The sequence below is a fragment of the Helicoverpa zea genome, chromosome 25 (assembly GCF_022581195.2).
Source record: "Helicoverpa zea isolate HzStark_Cry1AcR chromosome 25, ilHelZeax1.1, whole genome shotgun sequence".
Taxonomy (NCBI): domain Eukaryota; kingdom Metazoa; phylum Arthropoda; class Insecta; order Lepidoptera; family Noctuidae; genus Helicoverpa; species Helicoverpa zea.
In genome coordinates this window covers 1,024,395-1,043,007 of record NC_061476.1, presented here as the reverse complement: position 1 = coordinate 1,043,007, position 18,613 = coordinate 1,024,395, and the positions used below count along the sequence as shown (strand labels likewise).

Here is an 18,613-nt window from a genome sequence, read left to right as displayed (position 1 = left end):
CCATTGAGGAAGTTATATATTATTATTTACAGGTATCGCAATAAAACAAGCTAATCTTTCCTAAAATTTATTTCGAACCGTTACACATAACTTAATAAAAAATTAGATTATTTTTTTTAACTTTTTTATATGACTTAAAAGAGTGTACAATGCATTATAATATGACACATAATCTCAAAATATAATGGTTCTATACAATGACAATAACATTTTGGTATGTACTAGTCCCGAATTAAATAATGATGACGAGCATTCTCCTTTAAAATTCAATACTTTCACTTATGTTTGCTAAGTTTAGAAACATTGTTAGAGAAAAAATACATGAAAAAGAATATGTTATAGTTATTATGGGAAAGTTATAAAAAAAAAGAACTGAAAACATTTAGTACAAAAAAAACCGCGCGAAACAAAAATGGAGTAGTCTGACATCTCAAGTAAAGGTGCGTTTTGAATTGATGCTGTCGACTACAACTGCCGACCGCACTTGCAGCGACTCCCGCTGCTACACTTGCAGTAGGCAGCTAGCTGTCAAAACGTACCTTAATATGAACAAGAAAAAAACAGTACAATGTAAATAAACTTGGCCAACATCTACCATAATACTAAACTAAATACTTCTTGCACCTGCGCGATTATAAAAATATTGACTATGATATATTTTGGAAGATTTACACCTCATTTCTGAAAGTTCAACGACCGTTGATTGACGCTCAGATGATCAAAAACAGCAATTATAAGTTTTCACATAAATATGAATAATAATTGAATCGTATACAAGCATGAATATCTAAGCAAATAATTTAGCGCCAAAGTCCACCGACAGCATAAACTGCTTACTTTGAATTTTCACGTACCAATTTCCTTTTAGCCTTTTCCCAACTATGTTGGGGTCCGCTACCAGTCTAACCGGATACAACTGAGTACCAGTGCTTTACAAGGAGCGACAGCCTATCTGACCTCCTCAATCCAGTTACCTGGGCAACCTAATACTCCTAGATAAGACTGGTTGTCAGAAACTTGACGTTCATGTTGTCGGTATACTTTGGCCTTAGTATGACAATTTTAATTGATTATAATGATATGCAATATAAGATGCCAAATCTACTACATTTCCATGATTTTTGGCAACTACCAAAATACAAGCAACTTTAAATACACTCCTATTACAAAGCTCATAAAGGCTATTTTTGAATGGCATACTATCAGAAACAAGGTGGTACTTCAAAAATAACTCAAGTCACAAGAAATATCGGTGGAAAATTATATTTACATAACTTTACGACGTCATCATTAAAATAAAACCTTAAACTATAAATTAATGGTATAAAAATGAAACTGGAAGAACAAGATTGATTTGTGTAGAAAAAGAAAAAAATATATTCACTTAAAAGATAAAGATTGGTATCTTTTATAACCTTTTTGCCTGTGACTCGAGTATATTTCAAGTGAGCTTACCCTAAAAATATATATTTGACCAACTTTTTAATGATCGAGCTCGCTATAAACTAGTGATTTATTTAAAAATGATCTATCTCACAATCGTATTATTTTTGTCCAAGTTCTAATGACATCATTTTGTATATTCGCATTTCGCAACATCAATATATAGATAGTTCAACTCAGATTTGCGCGCGGCCCTATGTGTGCGTTGGCTTGTAAATATACAACTTTCATTCGTGTGACAGTGACGTCGTCCGAGGATGACGTGTTCTTATCGCTTTTTGTTATGGGTACAGTCGTTTACGAAAATACTAGTTATTCACGAAGAAATTATTAAGGAGTCAGGTAAAGCGTTTCAAAAAATTAAACAACATTCAAAGCTTTTTATTATTACCTAAATATAGTTTTTCATTATTTTCTCATACGTCTTTTCAAATTGACATTGACAATATCTAAGAAATAAATGAGGTGAAATATCTAAGATGAATTAAATACTCCTTACATATTTTCTAGCTCGGGGTACGCGGACAATAAATAAAAGTGTGGACTAAGAATGTAAAAAAACGTATCATCATCATCATCATCATCTCAGCCATAGGACGTCCATTGCTGAACATAGGCCTCCCCCTTTGATCTCCACTTGATCACACAAAAAACGTATAATCTAGTATAATAATGTAAACAAAATGTGTGGGGAATTTTAAAAAATAATATTGCTTCGCATAATGTCGACCAAAATAAGACGGAAATAATGAAACTCATAAATTAACGTTTAAGTCAAATTGATGAAGGGATGTGGTATAATACTTGTCGACATGTACAAAAGAAAAAAGAAGAATACTATAGACATTTTGACATGGAGTCAGAATTTATAATTCACCTTGAAGAGTAGCGAATCCGAAAATTCATCATTTGATTTTTCAAGTAGCGATTCAGAATCATTATAAATAAATAAACATTAAATTACGTAATAACGTTTTTCTTTAAACAGCCGTATACAACCCCTAAATAACTGTATTTGTACCCGACTGTACCTCTTGTCACGCACACAAAGTCACTGTATATGTACAAGGGTTACCCACACATAAGGCCGCGCGCACGACTGAGTTGAACTTACTATACAATGATTTGATTTTGATTTTGAACATTACCGAAATTCATATAATCATTACACCTCAGTTCATATTTATGTATCAAGCTTTAAGGTACGATTTCATGCAGTCGCGGCACATGAGGTTGGCAGTTGCAGTCGCTAGCTGGCTTTAAAAACGTACCTTTAGACATATTTTACTGTCAACAACTGCTAATATTTTTTTACATATTCGCCATCTTATTCTCCCAACGTATAAGCCTGAGCCATATTACGACAATTATGAGTTAGTGGGATTAATATGCCATGTGAAAGCATGTAATAATCAACGTCATGTCAAAAATGTATAATATATAAGTATAAACGTTAAATGCTAACAGTCAACGTTCGATGTATACAATATAAATATTCAATTCCTAATTGGAAACATTTGTTGTCAGTGTGAAGACCGAAATTGTGGGGAAATTGTTTATGTAAAAGAAAGTTGTGTTAGTTCCACTACTTATAACTCAAGAATGGCTGAATCATTTCAGATGAAATTAGAGGGGACGTAGCTTAGACCCAAGAGAAGGACAGGATTTTTGTCACTATCGGGGCGGAAGTTAGTAACCATATAATTGCTGAAAAGACCAGCATTTTGAATTAAAACTTACATGTTTTAAAATCAGATAATTGAACGCAGTGAAGAATCAAAGATGACATACTGAGGCCTAAATAAACCGACAGAATGAACCTCAGTTTTCTTAACAAAATTTTTACTATTAATTTTCACCGTAAACTATAAATAAAATATTTGATCTCACGCAATTTCGGTCGCCACAATATTTAGGTAACTGCTTATTACAAAATATTATACTATACAAGTATATATTACCAGAGTATACAATGCCCGGTCTATTACACTTAAAACTAAATTAATTGAATCAACAAATTGATCTAACGCCGCCGTCATCACTTTTTGACAAATGTGTTATTTTCAAATGCAAGTGAGTGTAAGTTTTTGGGTCAGAGAAAAGCTTTGTGTAAACTAACCTTTTTATGGTACATTAGTTAAAATAATATTCCCTTAAACAATTTCGCTTTATTTTGGTACCAAAAAATAATATTGATGCTTTTGGTAAGTTATTTAAAAGCAATGTAAAGGTGCGTTTTGAGTGCTAATTGCCGACTGCAACTGTCGACCGCACTTGCAGCGACTGTATGAAATCGGTCGATATCTAAGGCCCACTGTACGTGCTGCTGCCACTTCGTTCCAAAACGGTTTTATGTAAACACATACCACCGAGTAGTGCGGTCGGCAGTTGAGAGTCGGCAGCTAGCATTCAAAATGTACCTTAACAATAAGATATAGGATATTTTTTCTTGACTTTACGAAAAGAAGATACACGATTTTCTTTAGTCTATGTTTTGGTGTTTTTTAGTATTTTAGTCCATGATACAAAATTTTCACCCTTTACATGCAGAATTTTGTAACTAATACCTTGCTTTAGTAATTTTTCCGTCTATGTTAAAAATGGTAGGTAAATCAACCATTTAATGAATTAGTACAATGTCTAATTGTTTTAAAGTTAGTTTAACATCAAGCTTTTTATTAGTAGTTAGACATTTATAATGGTCCTTCGAGCCGAATAAGCTTCTGACATGATTTTCTATTTCTAGTTAATATTATTCCCACAGAAATAATGTAATTTTGACACGAATTACAATCAAAAATGTCATACATTTAAAATGATGCGACAATACAATTTTTACACGATCACTATAAACATTAGAAAAATGCAGTAAAATGCACGAAAAACAATAATATTAAATACACGTCAAAATGAGTTTCGAATAATCTCAATATCGATTTTTTAAATATTTTTAGTTTTTAGTAGATTTCGATTACAAAAAATTATATAATTACAATATTTTTTTTTATATAAAGTGTAAATAATGATGTATAAAATACATGTTTGTGCGTCCTGCGTGAGCTATGTTAGTTTATTCACTAAAACTGTTTTACAAAATTGGAAATAATTAAAAGTTTTTTACACAAAGTATTTATTAGTCTATAGCAGTATAATTTATTTTCGAATTCCATACTAAAACAACCGAACCACAAGCTATATTGGCAACACCAGTTTCTGTAAAGTATTGCCATATACAAAAAACAGACACCATAGATTCTGTCACCTACAAAAAATTGTATATGATAAAGTTTAAATATGGAATTCGAAAAATTCACAATAAAATACACTTTTTCACCATGACTATTGTGCAATGAGAAGCCCAAATCGGTGGGCACAGTCCATAAAGCCTATACCATAGACAAGCTTGTCTATGGCGCTGTGAGGTCACAATCTTAACTAGCCTGGTTTTCGTCTAGGAATTCGACGCAGGTGAATGGGAAATGACCTACTTTGCCATGTAACTCGCCCTCCCATTGTCCGTTTATGTTGATTTTCGTTACCTGGAAATAATTTAACTAGTATTATATATATATATAAGTTTTGAGTTTCCTTTATTTTGAGGCGTTGGGGCTGCTTCGTTGAACTAGGTCATGTAAAACCGGAAAGGCTGTCAGGCGAAATTAAAAAAACTGACTCTAGGGCTAGTCAGGTGATTAAACTCGCAGCTCACTCGATAAGAAGACCATATTTTACTGGAAAGTTGTCTTAGCATTCCAATATATCTCAATATAGCGTCATAGGTATATCTAATAAAATAAAAAAAACCGGCCAAGTGCGAATCGGACTCGCGCACGCAGGGTTCCGTACCATCCAAACTAATGTTCTATATGTATATATTTATGGATATCGAGCAAAAAAATCACGTTTGTTGTATGGGAGCCCCACGAAATATTTATTTTATTCTAGTTTTCAGTATTTGTTGTTATAGCGGCAACAGAAATACATCATCTGTGAACATGTCAACTCTCTAACTATCACGGTTCATGAGATACAGGCTGGTGACAGACTGACGGACGGACGGACAGAGGAGCGAAAACAATAGGGTAGGTTTTACCCTTTGGGTACGGAACCCTAAAAACTATATCCATCATGAGCCCTGGCTAGTGTACGGAGCTATATTTCGGAGCTCTAAGAATGTTCAGTTTCATTGTTTCTTATTTGAAGTGGTTTTAAGTGGAATATACTACTATAATAGACTTACTTTAATAATGTCTCCCTCCTCGAGCTTGAGCGCGGTCTTGTCGTACGCGTTGGGCACCCGCGGCTGCTTCACCCGCGCCAGCGCCGGGAGAGTGCGCTGTAAGAAAGAAATAGAACTTTCGTTATTCGATGTTATGCAAAACTAGCTTTGCCAGCTTTCCTCGTTATCGAGGAAGGCTTAAGTTTTCAACCCTTATTTTCGCCATCAATAAGTCTGGACGGAAGAGGTTTCCATCATATCTGACCTGATGTCTTCTCAAGGTCTGGGGTAAGATGGCGACAAATAGAAGACTATGGAAGAAGGAAACATGTTGTGTGCAACACCCGAATCAAAATTGGGAAAGGAAAGGACGACGATGAACGTGCTTGTTGGCCGGAGTCTGGATGTATGTTTTTACAAATATTTACAGTACGTAACAATATGGCTTTTATCATATTCCAGCCACGTCGACTTTCACACAATCCACATATCGTTTCTTCAGGCGTGCCCTTCCCCAACAACAACAAGCGTGTTCATAATACTACATCATCCACATCGGAAATCAAACCCGGGACTACCAGTTCGGTAGTCCGGCAAGGCAAGGCAAAGCAACCATTGCGCCAACGAGGTCGTAATATCTTCAAGGTGTAGTGATGGAACAGACCTGCATATTGGAACGCTGCTGCGGCTTGCTGCTGGGCGGGCTGGGCGGGTCCGTGAGGTGGTTGTGAGCCTCGGTGGGCGGGTACGGCACGCCCGATGGGTCCAGGATCTGGAAACCAGAACAAAATACTTTAAATATATATATTTTTTTTAACCAAAACTCGTTGACCGATGTTTCAAGGAACCCGAACGCCCAGTTAATTCACTTGTATTGCTAACATTCAAATAACGAGGCGTTCGGGTTCCTTGAGACATCTGTTAAACATTGGTCTTGACTGTTGTGCAGGTTTGGATTGTAAAGAAGGCATGAGGGCGGAGTTATTAATGTTCCTCGTACCTTGAACACCCGCATTTTGGCGAAGCTACCTTCTTAGGTTATTTTGCGTTATGATATCTCGTCATTTTTAAACCGCGACGCAAAAACGACGGGGTGTTATTAAGTTTAATGTATCTGTGTATATGGCATCGCAGCTCCCAAACGGATAATCAGATTTTAATGCGTTTTGTTTTGTTCTCCATGGGATTTATTATATAATTACTTACCCTCTGCACATAAGGCACGGGTATGGACCCGGTCCGGCCGAGGCTGTTGCGAGCGGTCCACCACTGCTCCTCATCACGATTGATGACCATCAGCCGCTCCCCGCGACGGAAGGGCAGGTCATCTGCGTCCTGTAATATACGGGATATCACTTTTATATTGCAATCTTATACTATAAATATAAAAATGAATCACTATATCCCTTGGTCATTCCATCACGCGCGTACTGCTAGACCGATTAAGCTGAAAATTAGAGGGGAGCTAGCTTAGACCCGGGAGAAGGACATAGAAGTTTTTGTCATCATCCGGCGACAAGAGTTATCTTGGTCGCGAGTGAAACCGCGAGTAGTTTACTACAATGCAAACTAGCGTCGGCCAATGGTTTCACTCACTTCCCTGGGGACTATTTCTCGTAACAAGATGGGGATAGTAAGTATCCTTCTACTGGTTCTAAGCTACCTTCTGTACAATATTCAGTCAAATCGGTTCGGCCATGATGATGACTTGATTTATAAATAGTGTAACTAAAATAATTATTATTGACAAGATTCATCAAGATACATCCAGAAGTTTTTGCGAGAAAAGAGGAACATACATAAAAACTTTCGCGTCCATAATATTACTCAGTAGGAAGTAGGTAAAAATCTCAAATTGACCGCTGAGCTCCCGAAAGGCACGTCAATCACAAACTAAATAATAACTATACCCGCGTCATTACTGACATAACACAAACACATCTGTGCCACAAACCGGCATAGTTTCCCATTTATTTTTATCTTATTCCTATGAATTTCTAAAGATAAATATTTTGCAAGAAGCCATAATTATACGCAGTTTTCAATTACGATTTCAATTACGAGATTATGTAATAATATTGTCCACTTGTGTCTAACACCACTTGAAAAAAGTATGAAATATGAAAAAACTTGTATGAAATATGAAAAAAAAAAAAAAAAAAAAAACTGAAAATTACTCAAAACATGTTGATAATAATTTTAGAGTCATAAACTAAGAAGATTCTTAATAGTCTTTCCAGCGCTTATTTCCTTAATCTTTCGGTGATATGTTGAAGATTTGGTCTCATATAATACCTTGCACTAACTCTTGCCGAAGACTCACAGAACCAAATGTTTAAACAACACTTCATAGATTTTCAATATGTATTTAATACATACTATGTATTTCCCGCGGTTCCACCCACATATTATCTTACAAATCTACAGCACAACCATTGACCTCAATTTCATTCAACAAACCCATCGAAAAAAAATCACAATGACTAACGTTACAAAATTAAAAATATGCCTACAAACAAGGAACATGGTATGTATCATCGTATTATCGTAAAAACTAGTTCTCCAGTGAATGTAGAGCTAATATTAGCATGAGATCTGTCAGTTACGGCGTGACTAACTGCCGTGAATATATCGGGTTACGTGCTACTCAAAGTTTTGGAGAAACATTTTTGGCGTTTCCTGAAAGGAATTTTTAGTAATATTGTATTTGCGAAAGTAGCTCTGACTGTCGCGTTTTCACGCCAAAAGTATATATGTACTAGCGTCAGTTCCCAATATTCTATCTGTCTTTGGTTTTGCTCACAAGAGGTAAGAATTTTATGGGGGCTACTGCCAAATCCTATCCTGTAAAACTCAGCTACATTTGGTTAGACTGGAAGCAGACCCCAACACAGTTGGGAAGAAGGCTCGGAGGATGATGATGAATGCCAAATCCTATCTCTAGTGAGTAAACCCACAGAAACATACCATAGATAGAATATTGCTAACGGCCGTTAACCGATATAAATATTTTATCGCCAAAGAATATATCCTTTCTGGCTACTTTTTATCCGGTGAAGTAGTCACCACAGCACACATGTCAACGCTAATAAATAATAAAAAATATTGCTACTTACATTGCCTGAAAAATCAAATTTCGCGATAACCAGCTCCAACACCTGATGTGGCTGCTGGGGCGGAGGCGCCGCCACCCTGGCCAACGCCTGGGGCAGAGGCCTAACCAACGGCGTGGTGTCCAGGTAATGGAGTCTGTAGAACGCCAGGAGAGCTGGCATGTCTGCGAAGAGCTGGTCTCCTATGCGGAACCGGATCGCACCGTCCGCGGAGACCACGCGGTTTATGATGTAGTGGGAGACACGGTCGTCTTCTCTGTAAAAGGTAAAGATAGGAAATTAATTGGGCATGCATTCAAACGTCAGTTAGTTTTTGTAAAGCAAGGTTTCCAAACGTTAGTGGGAACATCCGATAATAAAAGTATAGTTTATTTAAAGAGTAATGTTGTAGTTTTGCATTCTTTTGTACACAAAACTTCAGGATGGTCAAAATGCCATCTGTGACATGGACTGTGGCTACCGTGCGACAAAGATATTAAACAAACACTGTACAGAAGTTTAATCGGCATAGAATTTATCATAATTTGAATAATAGAAACAAATAAACAAACAGGAAAATAAAGTTTTGAATTAGGAAAATAAATATTAAATCTCTATCATTCCGAAAGGAGATGACCCCGGTAAATAAAACTTTTTTTTCTTGGTTTCACTGGGTATTTGAAATTGGTTTTAAAATTGCTTTCATAGTTTGAAAGTTACACCTGAGTAACATAGGCTATATTTTACCCCGTTACGGACAGAAGTTTCCACGGGATGTGGATGATCGGCTAGTTTTTTGTAAAGAGGAATGATTTTTGAGTCTAAAGTGTTTTGTGTCAAAAGCTACCAAATCGCTTTTATAAATTTCTTTCATCATACGAATTAGTCTCCGGTTACGAGAAATAGCTATATCCCTCGGGACGAGTAAAAGATGGTGTTCAAAACATACCTGACACATAAGACATAGTCTCCCGTGATAGTCTTGGAGTCCCTGACGAGGAACACGCCACTCTCTGTCTCGTTCAGCAGTAACCTTGTCGCTTCAGCGCGGGACAGCTCTCTGAAGTACCAGCTGTTGATGGAATAGAAAATAGTATTAGCATAGTTCTTTTAATTATGATTAGCATATAGATAGGGGTTATGGTGAAGAAAAGAAATTACCCTTACTCTTTCTATAGTGCTGATATAATAAAGACGAAACATTTTTTATACCCTAAAGGCTCCGTATCCACTGAACCGATTTAATAATTATTTCACTAATTTTGAATACATGAAACCACAGATTACTAAATAGTTACATGAAACGTAGGCTATATTTTGTCCGGGTACGGGAAGAAACCGCGGAAAACAGCTCGTAGTACAATAAACGCGAAAGTAACTGTGTCTATCTGGTTTTCACGGCAATACTTCTTCACTGAACCTATGTCAATGTACACATGCATCAAGGTTCACATTGTAGAGCTTCGGAAAGAACATAGGTTACACAAGTAGTGTCTTCGGGACGCGAATTATATCGCGGGGAACAGCCAGTCTGTTATATGCTCGTTTAACGTGCAAAATGGATAACTTATATTCAATACACGCAATTTAAATTGGATCCCTCAAGGTACTATCACAGGCCCAAGCAATAAAAGTAGGGTAAATACGCCAAATGTCGGCCCCCTTAGCGATTTTCTGATTGCGGTTCGCTATAGCACCGTCAGTTTCCAACGAAAGATAGTTTCTGATGCGGTTTTGGATAGTTTGATTAATCTATGTCATGTTTATAGGCATAAGATTGATATTTCTACGAAAAGAAAAAAGTAATAAGGCTTAGATGCGTCGAGAACAGAAAAACCCTAAAGTCGGCCATTCACGGCCCAAGGTCGGTTGCGTTTTTTCCAAATGTCGGCCAGGTATAGGCTGTTTTAAATTAAGGCAGTGACAAATATTATTAACATGATTTATTTTAGCAGAATTATAATATAATACTAAGTATACATTTGTAATTGTATTTGTTTAATTTATAGTAAAATATTTTTTTTGTTTCCCCTAAACAAAAAAAGTCGTATTCACGACCAACCATTTATATTTTTTAAGCTAATAAGAACGGTTTAATAGATAGCAAGTATCAAACTATAAAGCTACCATAAACATGCCTACAATACTGTCAACTCCTACATTTAAACTTAACTCCTATACGATATAATGAATTATAATAAATAAATTATTTCATTTTGAGAAAATGAAAAAATATAAAAGTATTTTTTCATCAGCCTGTATAGTGGCGCTTGAGTTCGAGGCTGGTCGACATTACGATTATTTACGATTCTAATGTCGGCCCCTATTTCTTGTACCTTATTTCTCGAGATTCAACTAATATCACCCCGGCCGTTATTTGGCTATTAAACGTAAAATAGATCTATTTGCCTATAAGCTTTGCAAATTCTCTTGTTAAGCCAACGGAATTAGTACAATAGGAATTTATAAAATAGACTGCATTTGCTTTAAGTCGGCCACGGCCGAGACTCCGGTTTTAAGTCAAAACTGTTGTCCTAATGGCGGCCTCCTATTTTTCCTTGAAAAATATACGCAAAACGCTGAAAAAACTATCTTAAAATATAGTAAAAATAACCCATTAGTGACAATCAAGCTTAAAACAAAAATAAATAAATGTTTTATCGTTCTAATATCAATCCCCAAAATGTGAGTATTCACTTCGAGTAAGCTACTTTACGTGCGAATTTGATGTTTCAACGGCGCAATCGCTACTGACGCTCAGTATGAGAAGAGTAAGTGACAGAATCGGATAGTAACGATTTGTACGTATAGAGTATAAACCAAGGTTGCAATTCGAGGAGCAAAACTAACACTTAATTACCTTTTGAATGAATGCAAGCTGAAAATGTACAGACGGCCGAAGTTTGGGGGGAGGCCGACATTTGGCGTATTTACCCTAATTGAGACGCCCATTCTGTGTACACTAAGGAAGTAAAATTTACAAGTCTAGGAATTAACGGTTTCTCTAGCCGAGCGGTTCAAGGACAAAACGTTTAGTTGGTAATTACCAACAAAATGTTTTTGTTGTCTCAATACAAGATGTTTTTGTACTAATTGCTAATTACACTTCATGACTTGTGAACATTTCAAGGCAATGTTCTGTCCATAGTCTAGATTTTAGATGTAGAATGCAATTTGCTTAGATTTTCATATTATCAGATACTTAATCAATATTATTAGTAACCAACTTCCGCGCGCGGCTTCGCCCGCGTGGTGTGTTGATAAAAAGTAGCCTACGTGTTAATCCAGAGTATCACCTATCTACATACCAAATTTCAACCAAATCGGTAAAACCGTTTTTGCATGAAAGAATAACAAACATACATCCATACATTCTCACAAACTTTCACATTTATAATATTAGTAGGAAGTAGGATATTAGTAGGAAGTAGGATTTATTTATTTTATTGTTCTATTTTATCTGACCTGACAGTAACTTTGCATGTGTTATGCAATCGTGCTAAAACGCCTGAGCGAATCAAGACGCAATTTGGCACAGAGATATATGGTACACTAGAATGGATATGGACTATAGTTTGTATCCAGATGATGGAAATATTTCCCCTGGGACGTGAGTGAAACTGCGGGCGGAAGTTAGAATGGTTATAGTTAAAGGAAACAGGCAGAGATTACTTCATTATGATAATTGCCAAATCAAAATTTTAACTGTACAACAATAACCTAATTAACTACTTAGTTAATTTTCTTTATTTAGAAAATTATAAATAAATAGCTTATTATATTCTGTGTAAATGACGAGTGTTTCTTTTTTATTTATGTGTAGAGAGATCACAGAGGTCCCTGGACGTAACGGTGAATTCCTAGCAATTTTATCACCTAGGTAGATAATCCAAAAACTAATGGATTTTCATGGACTCGTAGAAATTATATTGTGTAAAGTAGATTTTCAGGTTCTTAGTGAAGGGCGGGTGTTTTGGGGGCTGTCTTTTGTAAATTTGACCTTCAAAAAGTGCTGATTTTCAGCTTACTTTGAATAAATGACTTTTTATCTTTATCTTCAAAAAAGGGCTTTAAACCTGTAGTGCACCAACCATATTATTTCTTGCAAAAATAAGTTGCTTTAGTAGGTTTAAATATTCTGCAGGTGCAATGCACATAAAATGTGTCTGTTAGTATCTGATCAAAGTCTAGCCCAAATATCTAGCTCTAAAAAGCTGGCAGTACAAAGTGGGCAAAAATTAAAAAAAAAAAGCTCAAAATTTGTTGCTAATTTGTTGCTAATTAGTTGCCAAATAATCGATTTTTTTGCTTTTGCCGATTTCGAGAAATCGTCAACAATGCTAGCTTCACCATAAGCTGGCATGGATTATAAGATAAAAGTAAAGGTAAAATAAACAAAATCACTACAAAGGAGATGGCCAAATTTTCATAGAAAAAAAACCCAGAATCGACAGCAATGAAATGGTTACCAATAGGTTCTTTATGATAGACCTTTGATGGTGCCAAAAAATCCAGACTGAAATCCATGGGGTATAGGAGCTATTTCATATTATCGCAAAAATAGGTTATGTTGAATATATGTTGATTTTAAAGATTATTAACATCAAGGGACATAAAAAAGCAAAGTAAACTAACATTATACAAGCCACTAGTAACAACCCCATAGTTTCAGAGTTGGCCTGGTGATTAAAAGGTCTTGTATTTAACCACTCCAGATACGATTAAGCACCGACCTTACCTACTTGGAGAGGTTTCGCAGTTACATGCAACCTTCACAACTGGCTATGAAATGTTTTTGGAGAAATTGTCTTTGAAAATCGCGCCATGTGACATTGTCAAATATAACAAATGACTTAGCAATGTAAAACGGTCCAATCACGAGTCTGCATTCAACTTCTAACGAACATCAAACAGTAAAAGTAAACTTTTTTGTGAACTAAAATCTTGATCGAAAAAACGTTATAAAAAGAGAACCCCATGGTTTTTAGATGTTTTGAAATACTTTTTAAAATCCACAAATTATACTGAATCCAATCATACATATGAAGTTCCTGTCGACTCTGGGTTTTTTTTTGGCCATCTCCTTTGTTGCTAATTTGTTGCTGTATAACCAAAATAAATTTGAGGTGCAAAAAATTTTTTTTTTCAAATAGAAAATTTTTATTTGCTTTGCGCGCTTGAATGTCAATTGTTTCATGAAAAAAATATGAAATAAATTTGTTGCTCGTCACAGAACTGTTCCTTGTCACTTAGAGAACCAGCAACTAAATAGACACCCGACGATCGGGTGTCTTGAACTTCGGTGACTAACAAACCGGCCATGCTAGCTTGAATGTCGATTTTTCCGGTGAAAAACGTTGAAATGAATTTGTTGCTCGTCACAGAGGTGATTAATGTCTCTCAGAGAACCAGCAACTAAATAGACACCCGACGATCGGGTGTCTTGAACTTCGGTGACTAACAAACCGGCCATGCTGGCTTGAATGTCGATTTTTCCGGTGAAAAACGTTGAAATGAATTTGTTGCTCGTCACAGAGGTGATTAATGTCACTTAGAGAACCAGCAACTAAATAGACACCCGACGATCGGGTGTCTTGAACTTCGGTGACTAACAAACCGGCCATGCTGGCTTGAATGTCGATTTTTCCGGTGAAAAACGTGGAAATGAATTTGTTGCTCGTCACAGAGGTGATTAATGTCTCTCAGAGAACCAGCAACTAAATAGACACCCGATGATCGGGTGTCTTGAACTTCGGTGACTAACAAACCGGCCATGCTGGCTTGAATGTCGATTTTTCCGGTGAAAAACGTGGAAATGAATTTGTTGCTCGTCACAGAGGTGATTAATGTCTCTCAGAGAACCAGCAACTAAATAGACACCCGACGATCGGGTGTCTTGAACTTCGGTGACTAACAAACCGGCCATGCTGGCTTGAATGTCGATTTTTCCGGTGAAAAACGTGGAAATAAATTTGTTGCTCTCCGTAGAACTGTTAGGCATCGATCGGAGAACCAGCAACTAAATAAACATCCAATCACCAAGTCTCCTTTAAGCTGATGATTATCAAACAGGCTATGTTTCCTTGAATGTTTGTTTCTGCTAGGGAAAAATTATTACATACATTAGTTGCCTATGTTCAAAATCTTAGTCAGTATGATAACTCTCAATTCCTAGCTATGGATTAGACTGGTAAATTTATATAAATTAAAAAACAATTGCCAATTTCTTCAGTATTTTATTTTATTCTTTCTCAATGAATAAGTGTTTCTACTGTCATCACAATTTAATAAAAAGGAGTGGACGCAATTTACTAATAGAATAAATAAATAACAAAATCTTAATAATAGTCGTTAAACAGGTACTTCATATTTTTTTAATTCTAATTAAATACTTTTTTAAAAAGTTTTATACTTATTATAAGGTATTTGAAAAATCTTAAAATTGAGTATCCGGAGACTCAACAATTTGACTTGTGTGTTATTTTGAGCTCTCCTATTTATTTAGTTGCTGGTTCTCTAAGTGACATTAATCACCTCTGTGACGAGCAACAAATTCATTTCAACGTTTTTCACCGGAAAAATCGACATTCAAGCCAGCATGGCCGGTTTGTTAGTCACCGAAGTTCAAGACACCCGATCGTCGGGTGTCTATTTAGTTGCTGGTTCTCTAAGTGACAAGGAACAGTTCTATGACGAGCAACAAATTTATTTCATATTTTTTTCATGAAACAATTGACATTCAAGCGCGCAAAGCAAATAAAAATTTTCAATTTGAAAAAAAAAAATATTTTTGCACCTCAAATTTATTTTGGTTATACAGCAACAAATTAGCAACAAATTTGTAGTGATTTTGTTTATTTTACCTTTACTTTTATCTTATAATCCATGCCAGCTTATGGTGAAGCTAGCATTGTTGACGATTTCTCGAAATCGGCAAAAGCAAAAAAATCGATTATTTGGCAACTAATTAGCAACAAATTAGCAACAAATTTTGAGCTTTTTTTTTTTAATTTTTGCCCACTTTGTACTGCCAGCTTTTTAGAGCTCAAATATCTATGTTTTGTTCTAAAGGTAATTAACCTGTCTTTTAGAACGGGGACAGTCGTAAAACATTTTATGTTGCAGTTCACTGTTTACAAAATGATATTAGGTTAATTATTTCCTGTTCTCTTAAAATATGTATTTTTATTATATTTAATGGGTTTCTAATGCTTCCTGGTTTGATTTTTTTGAAGAAAGTATCAGTCAATGTATGGTTTACAAGATGTAAAGGAGTTGAGGTCATTGCCTTCTGCCTAGCCGTTTGAAATAAGTTCATTTATAGAGAAGGAATAGTTAAATTATGACATAGATTAACCTTATGATGTGCTAAACGAGTAACTGTGTATTTTGCCAAAAGCTCTTCTTGCTCTTCTTCATAATTATCATATTTAAACAACATTTATGACCAACCTTTATTAAAGAGCAACATACCTATATGGCCCACGAATCTTTGGCAATTCTGAAGTTTAACAGTTCAGCAGTGCATGTCAACAATTTCAAGTGCTATCTGGAGTTTCCGTCAAATACCCAAGTCAGCAATTGTATGCCCCATTTAAAGTAATGTTTTATTCATACAACTGATTACTGTAAAGGGATTAGTAGCTAACTTCAGATGAGCAAACTTACTGAAAACTGACGACTAACATCATGTTCCCCATGATGATTGATAAGTATGTCAATCAAACAGTACTTGAAACTGCAATTGATATAATAAGCATAAACATTTAATATAATGCGGTAGTTTATTTATACTCTTATCATTAGAAGATAACTTGATAGTGAGTTGCTAAGGAGACTTGAGTATTAATGTTTATGGGAAAGCTTTGAAGGTCAGACTGAAGCCTTATTAGCGAATATAAAATATTTGAAACTGATAGACTTAAAAATCAAAAATCAAAAAAAATCAAAACTCATTTATTCAAACTTGGCTGCAAAACAGCACTTTTCGAACGTCAGAAAAAAAATTACATAAGACAGCCCCCAAAACGCCCACCCTTCACCACTTCCTATGTGTTTTTGCTGGGAAGAAGAAGTAGCGCAACAAACTCCCCAGCAACACATGTCTGTCTGTAGGTTAAAAGAACCTTTCAACAAAGTACAGTGAGTATTGCAGTATGCAATACGCAATATTGTCATAAAGTAAAATTACATTTAAAAATGATTTATAAAATCCACCACATGCTAGCTAGCACTCACCCTACGTAACTTGTCTAACTCAAGCATTGAATAAATATGATGTGAAAAAAAAATGTATAGCCTCCAATATTTATAATAGTTTATGAGGGAGTGCCCACCTTCATGTGATATTCTATTGCAACCCTGTGTAATGTACAACATGGGTAAGTAATGAATCTAGTAAATTGGACCACTCAGCCAGTAAAATTATATCTTATATCTTAATAATTTGGTTTTTTTATTTTATCAGTCATCATCTTCCAAACCTTTTCCCAACTATGTTGGGATTGGCTTCTAGTCTTACTTATTTTTTTCTTTAATTGTTTAACTTAATTCAGATGCTAAAAAATAATGTTTTAGGATGGTTATGAGTAAGCCAATAAATACTTCAAATTATATAGCTCAAAAGCAAAACTTTATTACAAGTCACAAGTTTAAATGTTTCTCTAATGGACTTTGTCCACAGATTTTCACTGGAACTCTTGATTCTTAGAATAATAATTATAGATAACCATATACATATTTTATGTATGGTATTGTACAATTTGTACACCGATTGTATTTTATCAGAATTTTTAACACAAGCACCCTCTCAATTTGAGAAGTATTTTTAGAGAACATATTTCAAAAAAGTTCTTAGGTAAAAAAAATTTGGTTAAGTATGTGAAAAATAAAATATATAATAAGTAGGTAATAAGTCAGTGGGTTTAATTGTTATATGGATTGTGTTAAATTAATCATTGCTATTGTTTATACAATAATTTGAAAACATTATATCGAAAAGCAATGAAAGTTGGCTTATATCAATTTGTTGAGGAAAAGACAATCTCATTTAGTAATTTTAAGATTCAATTAATTGGTATTGCCATTAAATTGTGGTTGTGACACATAACTTGGGTATGTTTTCTTTATTGATATAACATTGTCATAAAATGATGGATTTATGTTACTTGGAGGACTTAGAATTCACATAATGGTCGTTTAAGAGATGGTATGGGTTTAAAAATGATTATTAATACATAGCTACTGGTAATTTATACATCAATTACTTGTAAAAAAAAGTCTGGTGGTTGGGGTTAGGTCATTAGGTAAACATGCTAACCTGGTCATATCATTAGGGTCAAAAGAGACCCCGATCCCTGTGTTCGCCATGGCAGTACCAGGACGTCAGAACAACTCAGCAGGAACTTCACCGGGGCGCCCACATCACGAACAACACACCGGAAATGACCGCACTTTATCACTTATCACCAGCCCCACACAGATCCAAGCGAGTAATCACCGCTACCGCACGATCTCACAACAACCCTTTATCACTTCTATGCACAATTAACAACGAAGTAAACTTCGATAAATTATAATTTGTTGTCATGTATCATGATTTGATGTTCACATCAAAACACATGTTTCCGCATTCGTGGCGCGCCGACGAAGCGTCGCAGTCCACAAACGCTCCTTCCTAACTAAGTTTGGGATGTATATGTAAAAGAAATCTATAATTAAAACTGAATTATAAATAATCTTCCTTGATCACACACACGCGAAGTTTCGCTGATGACGCATAGACAATTTTGCATAGTTTTTAATTTTTGACGCATAATCTTCTGGAAAAACCGTTGTCTATTATAAAGAGCCCTATACA

General features: G+C 35.4%; 1 protein-coding gene across 1 annotated transcript; it reads right to left on the bottom strand.

Moving 5' to 3' along the window:
* Positions 1 to 54: 54 nt before the first annotated feature.
* On the bottom strand, positions 55 to 18,559 carry LOC124642643 (adapter molecule Crk). The gene is made up of 8 exons (XM_047181194.1): positions 18,074 to 18,559; positions 9,704 to 9,826; positions 8,779 to 9,031; positions 6,869 to 6,997; positions 6,327 to 6,434; positions 5,684 to 5,779; positions 2,592 to 4,982; positions 55 to 1,561 (listed from the first exon to the last, which is right to left on the bottom strand). The coding sequence occupies exons 1-7, from the start codon at positions 18,121 to 18,123 to the stop codon at positions 4,875 to 4,877; spliced, it is 867 nt and encodes a 288-aa protein (XP_047037150.1). The 5' UTR covers positions 18,124 to 18,559; the 3' UTR covers positions 55 to 1,561; positions 2,592 to 4,874.
* Between the last annotated feature and the right edge of the window lie 54 nt (positions 18,560 to 18,613).

Coding starts and splice junctions, on each gene's coding strand:
- LOC124642643 (XM_047181194.1), bottom strand. CDS start 18,123: ATGGCGAACACAGGGATCGGGGTCTCTTTTGACCCTAATGATATGACC. Junction 9,032..9,703: donor GACTATGTCTTATGTGTCAG/GTATGTTTTGAA, acceptor TACCTTTTACAG/AGAAGACGACCGTGTCTCCC. Junction 5,780..6,326: donor AGCAGCGTTCCAATATGCAG/GTCTGTTCCATC, acceptor TCTTTCTTACAG/CGCACTCTCCCGGCGCTGGC.